At 41.1% G+C, this 11,289-nt stretch overlaps 1 protein-coding gene across 1 annotated transcript; it reads left to right on the top strand.

The window, feature by feature from the left end:
- The first annotated feature begins 4,475 nt into the window (after positions 1 to 4,475).
- On the top strand, positions 4,476 to 10,859 carry LOC142838724 (lysozyme C-2-like). The gene is made up of 4 exons (XM_075954328.1): positions 4,476 to 4,626; positions 6,452 to 6,616; positions 9,965 to 10,043; positions 10,509 to 10,859. The coding sequence occupies exons 1-4, from the start codon at positions 4,491 to 4,493 to the stop codon at positions 10,573 to 10,575; spliced, it is 447 nt and encodes a 148-aa protein (XP_075810443.1). The 5' UTR covers positions 4,476 to 4,490; the 3' UTR covers positions 10,576 to 10,859.
- The last annotated feature ends 430 nt before the right edge of the window (positions 10,860 to 11,289 follow it).

Here is an 11,289-nt window from a genome sequence, read left to right on the forward strand (position 1 = left end):
ACACTCGGAATTTACTGCACAGGAAATGTGGTTTGTTTTTGTTTTTAATTCAGAAAGAGCACACTGCCTTTCCACTCAATAAGAATTGTGACTCAGAGACAAGATGATAAATTAGAAAAATAGGAAGGTGACATTTCCATTGATGATTAACAAGCTCACTCCCACGCATAGTTGAATTAGATTTCCTTCTTTGGATTTGAATGAGAATGAAAACGGGGAGCGAGATGGTCCCTGGGAGTCCTGGGCATGGCACTCATTTTGTTCTGAACAAGTTTTCTGGTTTCTGCAGTCCAGAACCCTATGTAACTGTGAGGGCATCTTTGGAGTTCCGTTTGCAATGGTCCTCTACAATCACAGTCTTGCTTCACTGGAATTTATAGGACCACTCATTGAATTTGCTTCTGAAATATTGCTTTCTCTGTTTGTACTAGTATTAAAATGAATTTAGCATTAGAAACTCCATAAAAAATAGCATTCTACTTTCCAGCTACAGTGTCCCCAAAGACACAGACCACCGACTGTGAGTGCTTCCTGTCTCCTGAGTCATGTGACTTCAGTAGGAACAAGCAGAAGGTCGTACCCCTAACCAAGAAGTTGAATTTTGGTGGTTCCTGTAATGCCTGGGTTGCTAACACACACTTTGTGTGTGTTAAATCCAAAAGCGGTGTATTTGCCTTTGAGGATTAGTGATCAATTTCCGTCCTTTTAACAATCAATGTCTCTGCAGTTCAAACTCCTGCTCAGTGAAAATTGGATTTAAAAAAGAAGGCAAGAGTTTCCTTGCCAAGTTTTCAGACCACAGCTAGTATCCGAACATCACCTACCTTTTTTCTGAGCTATAGTCTGACTCCAGTTGCTCTTTTCATCAGGAAACAGCCTGATATTGGCAGAAATGGTATTTCAACATACGCCAGAAACCTGAATAAACAGTGTTATTTCTGTCACACTGCCAATTCTATGCCAGTTTCTAGGAAAACACAAGCAAACACGCAAAACTCAGCATCAGGTTAGCGTGTGGCAATCCTGTGATTGAAGATGTGGCCCAAGCAGCCACAGCCAAGTTGGCCTCAGCTGTGCATTTGCCCCAGGCACATGAGAGAACTCTCTGCTCCTGCTGTGACTGCACCCATCCTCCCTGGGGCTCCCCTTCTGCTGTTTCCTTCTTCCCTTTGTTCTGTTCTACCTGGTTCATGTATGGGGTCCACACTGATGTCCTCAAGTTCATCAAGGGCCACAGAATGAACTGTTCTCTGCTGTTTACTCTGCTCCTCTTTCTTACTCTAGGTCAGCAGGTTCTTGTGTCTGCCCTTGTCTTCATGGCACCACAGCCACGGGCTGTAGAGATAACTGTTAGATATGGATGGCGGTTGGTAAGACAGGTGCTGAGATGTATTTCAGGCAAACATGTATTTTTGATAATGGTGGCCACCACAACAGGGAATCCATCTCAGGGTGGATTAGAAGGAGGAGTACAAGGATCACACAGAAGTTCTTACTTTTCCAAGTTTTCCAAGGGATTCGGTGTTCTAAGATACATGACTTTACTATCAGAAAGGAGGTTGTAACTCAAGGGTGTGGGTGAGCATCGGGGCTGTGCCTGCTTGCAGAGGCAGAGATTAAAGAAGGAATATTTATTTACTTTACACTGTTAATATATCTAGAGAGATAGAGACCCAAGCATTGGGGAAGGTGTGGCTACCTTGTCTTACAGTGACCACATGAAGAGTAGCAGGCCATGACCTAATGTTCCCTGCTTTGGTTACAGTATATGAAGGAAAGAGCTCCACAGGACAGATGACAAAGATATGTAGGGGTCCACAGATAGGGACATTCCCCCTGATCTAGCTTCTTCCAGTCGGACTGCCATGCTGTGGGGAATCACCTCCCTCCTCACCTTCATCCTGTGCTCATCGGATGCCAGTGCTTGGATAAAAGGCTGGAATCTGTACTTCTGCATTAGAAGACATTATACACAAGAGTCCAAATAACATGTTAAACCGTATTCTAGATTAATTGGATCAGTATGTAGATTAGACAGGGGCCTTATATACAAGAATCAAAGCGTTTATTAAAGAAAGAACCATAGGTATAAGCCAGGAGATCCACTAAGAGTTTTGAAGCCTCCTGTCCAGTGACGCTGATGCCTGTTGTCTGATTCTGATTCTTAAAGCACAGTTATCTTTTGATTCTCTTACCTAACTGGACTGACACGACTATTCCCACCCTGTTAGTGGGAAATATAGCATCTAAAGTTTTTATCTAGAAGCTACACAGAGCTAGGCATGCCCGCTACCCAGACATCAAGTTGAGGGAGGCCCAAGGGACACATCATCCTCCTTGTCCTCACAGTAGTTATGGGAAGTTCGTCATGCTGACTGAAACATGATTCATGGTGTGGTGACCTTTACAGAAAGAGTGACAGCATTTATGGGAGGCAAACATGGGGTAATCCTGGAAGTGAGGTACCCCTAAACCTGTGTTTAGAAGCAGCCTGTGTTTCATGCTAGATCTTGGCTCAGAACCCAACCACCTTTAATGTCATTTTGACACTATTTTCCATCAAATCTTTGAGTATGTTTGTGCTCAGGATACAATTGGAACCATTTCCCCCTGTCTCACTTTCTCTCACAGAGTGGCATGGAGAATCCATTGTCAAAGCCAAGATCTCACCCAGTGTATTCAGAACTGTGATGTGTAACCAGTGTGTGTTTCCACTTCACCTCATTCTGCCCCTTTCTCGCTCTAGAAGTAGTTAGGGGAAAGGTCACACTTCCTTGGTTTCCCCTTCAAACAAGCAGGCTTTGAACAGAAACAGGAGCCAAATGAAAACGCTTTCCTAAGAGGCTTCATGCTCACTAATGTGTTCACTGTTTTATGTTCCATTTTTTGGTTAGTCAATGCAGCAGATGCTGGTGACAGTAATCTAAGACTTTGATCGTCACACACATCTCTATACTTGAGTTCTTCGCCTATGATGTCATTCACATTAGGTTTCATCAGAATTAATCTTCCTTTCCCCCAGTGGGACACACATATAATAAATATTTAAGGACAGTTGATCTTGGGTAAAATGTCAGCTGCGTGAGCTCCCAGGCCTTGTGTGTGGGCTCAGCACCCAGACAGTAAGAACAGCCACTGTGTGAGGCTAGGTGGGTTTTTAATGAACAGAACTCTGGGTGGATAAACTGAGATTGCCTCAACTCAGAAACCTGTAATGAAATGTGTGACCTTTCAAAAATATTTTCTTAGATTTGGCCACTTGTATTGCTTAAAAAGTGATTCTTAACTCTTGTGTCAGTCTGTAAGCCTGGAGGGAATGTTCCCATCTGATCATGAGGTATTCAGGACTGAGTAGTGACTGCTAGCCCGTAACTTTCTTAGCCTAGCTTCATGCATTTTAACTAACTCTGAATCAGATGACCTTGTACCAGCAATAGTAAGGGTGTTGAGAAAACTACAAATAACCATTAAATGATTTCATTGCACAACTCATCTTTGTATACTCTCACATGCTTTCTCTGAGGAAATGTTTATATATTGGAAAAATCTACATGGCACTCTTAATAGGGGATACATGCTCATCAGAGCATTATTTGGGGGCTGAAGGTCAAAAAATGACACAAAGACTCAATACACAGAGCTCTGAATTAAACTGTTACTCTGGGTGTGGACAGAAAGCTTATAGGGCTTTAAAGTCACTGTTTATTTTATCAAATGATGACCTGTATATTGGTTTTCTATTTCTTTGCTTATGCTCAGAAAGGACTTAAATAAGTAACTTAAAAGGAAAAAAAACACCTGGTTGCTGTGCATGTTAGCACATATGTTTAACCCAGCACTCAGGAGGCAGAACAGTTCAAGTACACTCTAATAACAATTTACAAACTATTCAGGTCTGCACAGTGAGACATTCCCTCACAGAAAAAAAAAAACACAGTAGTTTGCAAGAATATAAAATTTATAATACTATCAAGAAAGTCTACAAAAGGAAACTAAATATGCAAAGACATATAATGATAAATATTAAGAGATCATTTATGTGGGCAGGTCTATGTGAAATAGTTTGAAGTGAAAAACACAATACAAAATGGTTAATATACAAAAAACAATTAAATTTTAAAAGACGTATGATTTATAGTCACGCCTTATTTTAAGCAGTAAAGCATAACCACTTTTCTCTTTATATTGGTCATATTCAAGATAAAATAATATGGGCTTCCTATGTAGGAGGATTGCAATCTGGTTCTCTGTGAGCCAAGTCTTTACACGGTCTCATTTCATCGTTGTCTATAGGTCAGAACATCTCTGTTCACACACTGGGAGATAATAAAAAATTATTTTCAAATTTGTGGATCAATAAGAACTTCCTGCTTTGTACAAAGTTCACAGGGAAGATCCCCCAAGCCAGTAGAGGATGAAGGGAGTTAAAAGATGCTTAAATACTGGTGTTGGTTTGCTCTGGGCAGCTGCTGAGTTGATTCCCAGGCAAAATGAAGGCTCTCCTAGCCCTAGGGTTGCTCTTGCTTTCTGTTACTGTTCAGGCCAAGGTCTATAAACGCTGCGCATTTGCCAGACTTCTGAAAGAAAGTGGGATGGATGGCTACAAGGGAGTCAGCCTGGCAGACTGTAAGTCTCTTCTTACACCAGCAACCCCTACAGAGCAGGTATAAGAAAGCGATGAGTGAGCGGAGCAGGACCCGGAGTCAATAAGCTTGTAGGATTCCCGTGTGCTTGGCTTGGTTTGACTGAAAACACCAGCATTTGTCTTTATCATCACAGACACTGGGGTGAGGAGAGCATGGGAGGGGGCATCTGTGCCAGGCTAAGGCAATAGAACCTGAGGTGCTCTTAGAGCGTCACTGGGTTTTCGGGTTGCTTCAGACTCGAAAGTCCACAGGGGCAGAGAATACGAGGGAGGACTCAGAGCTGAAGTTCTCAGAGCTGGAGTGACTGGCATTTGTCTTCATGTCTTTCACTACGGTATGGAGAGTTTTAGAGAAATGTTTTCAAGCTTTTTGAACTTCCTCTGCAGAACAGAGGGGTCCGATTTCCCCTAGAGGCTGCTGAAATGATGTCGGACACTGCGGATGCAATGATTTAGTGTGCTTCTTCACTCTGAGATGGCCTTTCATCCTACACAGTGGAGGACATGGATGAAGAAAAGTTGTTTGCGGCTTACTCCCATGATCACATTATAACTAGTGTGGTTTGCAGATTAGATTAAGGCAGTTACTACTCAATAACTAATTGTCCGTGAACAAGTGATCTAAGAGATGCACGTGTGGATGAAGGGGTGGACAGATGGAAGATTTGATGAATGAATGGATGGGTGGATGGATGAATGATTGGATACATGGTTGGGTAGATGTATGGGTGGATTGATTGGGGGTATGACTTTGATTGGATTGCAGAATAGCCTTTTCTACTCTAATTGCTTTCAATATTCTCATCAACCATTTGTGAGGCTACATACTCATGGAATTCAAGCAATGGGATGCTGAGACAGGAGATTGCATGTTCTGTGCAAATCTAGGATACTTAGTGCCACAGAGAAAGAAAAAGAATTCTAATTTAACATGCAAATTCATTTTGGTCATTAAAGCATTATCTTTGGAAATCCTTAGTTTTCTCATAGGAAATCTTCTATTAGCATATGTAATTTGATATTAATGTATCAAATTCGCCTAATTATGCTTTATAATCTATTTATGGCAGAGGCATTTTGAGAATAGATGGAGAGGGAGAAACAGTGGAAGAAATGGCTATTTTATTTTCGGAAGCAGGGGGACTGGTTTCATTCTATAGCACTGTTTGGCCTAGAACTCGCTATGTAAACCAGGCTGTCTCAAATCCATGTAAAGTCACCAGCTTCTACCTAACCACTGCTGGGAATATAATTGTGTACCACTGTGTCTGTTTCATATAATCAAATATTTTGAAAGGACCTTATCCTGTTTATTCTCAGTGCAAATCGATTTGTCTTCAAGTAGATTTTGTTTGGAGCACTTGAAATTTTTCACTGGCTGACAGGACAGCAGTTCTACCTACTTGAAAGGCAGAGGCAGGAGGATCATTGAGACCAGGGACTTCCCTGAGGAACACAGCCAGACCTGATCTGAACTTGTAGTATCATATTTTATATTTTAATCATATATCTGTACTTATAAATAAATCACTTGTAAAACACAGCAAGAGCCGAGCGGTGGTGGCTCACGCCTTTAATCCCAGCACTTGGGAGGCAGAGGCAGGCGGATCTCTGTGAGTTCGAGACCAGCCTGGTCTACAGAGCTAGTTCCAGGACAGGCTCCAAAACCACATAGAAACCCTGCCTCGAAAAACCAAAAAAAAAAAAAAAAAAAAAAAAAACCACAGCAAGAAAAGAAGCTAATTTGGTATCCAGTGTAAATCATTTGGTGTCGCCGCTTACTGATGAATATTCTTTTCTTTCTAGGGGTGTGTTTGGCTCAACACGAGAGCAATTTTAACACAAAGGCTACAAACTACAACCCTGGAGACCAAAGCACCGACTACGGGATATTTCAGATCAATAGCCGATACTGGTGCAATGATGGCAAAACCCCGAAAGCAGTGAACGCCTGTGGGATATCCTGCAGCGGTAAGACATGGCAGGATTAGTTCAGAGAGCAAACAGCTCACCTGCCCTAGGTGCAAGAGCAGAGATTCTGTGCAGGAGACAGCACTGAAGGAACACCAGGAACCTGGGCAGACTGTCTAGACTGCTAGAAAGTCATTGTCATTCACATCGAAATTAGCCAAGGAAGACAGTAGGCTCAGGGCATAGTGTGCTGATAGAATGCCCTGCCTACCAATCAGATGGCCTGGGTTCCAACTCCAAAATCCCTGAATTACAAACCAAATAGTTCATGGGAAGACAGCTCAGACAGGAGTCCCCTAAACCAAAATTTGACCCTCAGCATCCACATAAATTTTGGTGAAATTCACTTTTTTTGTAATAAAATCATTGTATTTGTATTTGTATTTTTTTATTGAATTTATTGAGCTATTAATTTTCTCTGCTCCCCTCTCTTCCTCTCCCCTCCCCTTCTCCCCTCTCCCATTATCCTCATGCTCCCAATTTGCTCAGGAGAACTTGTCTTTTTCTACTTCCCCTTAGATATGTGTATGTCTCTCTTAGGGTCCTCTTTAATGTCTAGGTTCGCTGGGATTGTGAACTGTAGGATTTTTTTTTGTTGTTTCTTTGTTTTGGGTTTTTTTTTTCGCTTGATGTCTAAAAGCCACTTATGAATAAGTATATATGATATTTGTCTTTCTGGGTCTCGGTTACCTTACTCAATATGATGTTTTCTAGATCTATTCATTTGCCCACAGATTTAAAGATGTCATTTTTTTTTTCTGAGTGGCATGCATTTGTAAGACCAGGCCTGCAGAGTCTGAGACAGGCAGATCCGCGTGGCTCTCTGGCCAATCAGCATAACCTAATCTGTAAACCAGTTCCAATGGCAGACCTTATCTAAGAAACAATAGGGACTGCTTCTAAGGAACACGTCCTGTACCTGTTCTCTGAATTCTACAGATAAATAGACACATGTACAGGTTCACAGGTGCACATACCACCAGACACAGAGGCACGCATATTAAAATAGTAGAAAATCAAAACATAAACAGCTGGTATCAGTAACACTTGATGTTTTCATTAAAAATATACTTGCATGCACTTACTCATACACATAATTAAAATTAATAAAAGGAAATATTTGCAAAAAATTGTTATTTTATAACATGAATGTTCCTGGGAGAAAGATAGATAGATAATATATATATATATATATATATATCTGCAACGACTAATTGTAAGTGGCCTTATTGGTGTTCTGCTCTGAAGATTTCCATTCTAACAGTTTATTTATGCCTAGTTATAGATATTGTTGTAAGGGCCTTTTAACCTAATAGAATTTATTAGAAAGATTTCTAGCATATAGGAATGAAGATATTACTATAATAAAACTCATATGACAGGGTACTATGGAGTCCTGACATTTTGTCCAACTGGCTTCTTTGTGTATGTATTGATGTGCTCTTCATGTTGAGAGATCTTACAGTGAATTACTAGTACCAGATTTTGTTTTAAAATGCTTTAGTTTGCATATTCAAACTATTAACTCCTATATGGACATTATCTCATCTAACAAAATAACATAGATTTATGTATTTAAGAAGAAACATGCTATCAACAAGAAACGGGGCACACAGGGTTCATATCAGGATGGAGGCTTGGGATGGAAGAATTGAATTCATACCATGGTGGAAGTAATATGCAATTTCTGTGCATGAATTTAATCAGCCAATGTCGTTCTATTTTTCCAGTGTTGGAAGTGAACCCAAGACTTGGTACATTTTAGCCAGGCACTAAACAGTGAACTATTAATTCCTATTCTGCTAAATTTGGTTGTTAAAATTAGAGAAATAGATGGTGGAATATTTTTGTCATCTCCTTAGCCTATCTGCAAAAATGTTTTGTACACTCATCTACAGTCACTGAAAGGGATTAGAATCTACGGGGGTTGAGGAATATTATTCCCGGTTAGACTATTTAGAGAGTTCATATACCTGGAAACCTCTGGAAAATACTCTTCTAGATTATACATTTATTCTGTAGGTTCGTGTAGAGATATATAACGTACATATGTACTCACATAGAAACATGTAAAGATTTTCTGTTTATACACAAATTATACTTGCATAACTTCGAGAGATGGTTATTTCTCAAAACTGTGTTCATAGTAAGAAATATTGACCTGAATTCTCATTTTAAAGAGTGAATAAAGTTGCAGTACAAATATTCTCTATGTTAAAAAACATTGCAAATAAGTATAGAAATTTTTTTAAATTATTTACTTATTATGGTTACAGTGTTCTACCTGCATGCCAGAGGTCATGAAGAAGATCAGAGGATCTTATTATAGATGGTTATGAGACTCCATATGGTTGCTGGGAACGGAACTCACAATTCTGGGGCTCACCCAGTGCTCTTCAGCCTGAATTTGCTGTAGAGCAGCATCAGGTCTGGGGTGTCAGAGCACCTGGCTCTGTTTATTTTGCTGGTATAAATTACTAGGGGGCTGGAGAGATGGCTCAGCGGTTAAGAGCATTGCCTGCTCTTCCAAAGGTCCTGAGTTCAATTCCCAGCAACCACATGGTGGCTCACAACCATCTGTAATGAAGTCTGGTGCCCTCTTCTGGCCTGCAGGCATACACATAGACAGAATACTATATACATAATAAAATAAATACATAAATAAAAATAAATTACTAGGAAGAACTTTATTCACCCAAAGCTTGCGCATTGTTTGCATTCATAAAGTATTATTTATCTTTGTGGGGGGGGGGTGTTTTGCCTGTATATAGGATTGCTTGTGTGCTTGGTACCTGTGGAAGTCAGAAGAGGGTTTCCATCTAATGGAACTGGCATTATAGACACTAAAGAGCCACCATGTGGGTGCTGGGAATCAAGTCGTCTGGAAGAGCATCCAATGCTCTTAGCCACTGAGCCATCTGTGCGGTATCTGTTTTCTTCAGATGGATTTTCCAATGGTAGACCCAGGTGACTGTTATTAGCATGTTCTAATTTCCAGTGTGAGAAGGAAGAGGAAATTCCCCCATGGTAGCTGACAGTCACACAGCCTCCAGTAACTCTTCATTACTTCAGTGTGTTCTCTACTTCTTATCAGTGATGCAATATTAAGAACACTCTACTCTCAAGTCTATTCCAATACCCAGAGTCTTGAGAAATGAGAAATAAAATGGCTTATACCATGTCAAGTGGATGGAAACAAGAGGGACTCTCTCCAATAATCACAGATGAATGGACAGCTGTAATGTCATTGTTTGTATTCACTGCTCAGTGTCACAGAAGAAAGCTGCCTGGATCTGAACTAAATGGCTTCTCTAACCGTCCTTGTCATTCCCCACCCCTGTCTTTCAGCTTTGCTCCAGGATGACATCACTCAAGCCATCAAGTGTGCAAAGAGGGTTGTGAGGGACCCACAAGGCATTAGAGCATGGTATGTGGGAACTTGGGAAGGGGAAACTGTGGGTTCTGTTGATCTATGCAGTGAGCCTTAATGAGGCCCAACTGTCATTCTGAGCACTGCAGGCACAGCTGGGACCTGTCTCTACGTCATTAGTTTTAGGGGATTTCTCTGAATTCTGAGAATCCCATACATGAATGCTTTCTTCTTAACACTCCATAGAGTGAGCTACTTACTGTTCTGTTCCTGAGACATCACACTGACATTGATCATCCTGTGCTGTGCTCAGGTTCAGGAGGAATAAACTGCTCTGCAGACACAGCTCCATCTTCAGTAGTTGTTTCTGCCTGCAGCTGTAGCTGTGTTTCACACTAGATCCTGGCCCAGAAACAATCACCATTAGTGTCACGGGTACACTGTTTCTCCCCAAGATTAGAGTACGTGTGTGACAGAGGAGAGGCGTTTAACCATCTTTCCCCTGTCTCCTTTTCCCCACAGGGTGGCATGGAGAACCCACTGTCAAAACCAAGATCTCTCCAAGTACGTCAAGGACTGTGGAGTCTAACCGCTGTGCGTTTCCACTTCAGCTCATCCTGTCTCTTTCTCGCTCTAGAAGTAGTTATGGGAAAGGTCACACTTTCTTGGTTTCCCCTTCAAACAGTCAGGTTAAACCAGGAACAGGAGAAAAATGGAGCCTGTCTCCTAAGTGGCTGACTGCTACCTTATGTGCTCATTGCTTTAAGGAAAACCTCCATCTTTTGGTTAGCTGATGCAGCAGATGCTGGTCACACTGGTCACACACTTTATCATCATACACATCTCTATGTTCTTCACCTAGGATACCATTCACATTAAGTTTCATTGGAATTAATCTCTATCTCTTCCTTGTTGGATACACAGACAACAAATATTTAAGGAGATAAGTTGATATTGTGGCAAAGGGCAGCTAGGTGAGCTGCAAGGCCTCGTGTGTGGGTCCAGCACCTAGACAGTTAGAACACTGCTGTGTGGGGCACGTTTGACTTTTAAGGGAATGGAACTGGCAGTTCATAGATCTGAATCTGCCTCAGCTTGGAAACTTGTTGCCAAGAAATGTGTGACCTTTCCAAAAAGTGTAGATCTGTCCCATTTATACCACTTAAAATATAAATTCTTAGCTCATAGTCAGGCTGTTGTAATCCTTAGGAGAATCCTCACATGCTGATCATGAGGTATTCCAGAGAGATGGGTGACTGTGTTAGCCCTTGACTTTCTTCAAGTAGCTTCGTGCATATTAACT

The sequence above is a fragment of the Microtus pennsylvanicus genome, chromosome 20, assembly GCF_037038515.1.
Source record: "Microtus pennsylvanicus isolate mMicPen1 chromosome 20, mMicPen1.hap1, whole genome shotgun sequence".
Classification (NCBI taxonomy): domain Eukaryota; kingdom Metazoa; phylum Chordata; class Mammalia; order Rodentia; family Cricetidae; genus Microtus; species Microtus pennsylvanicus.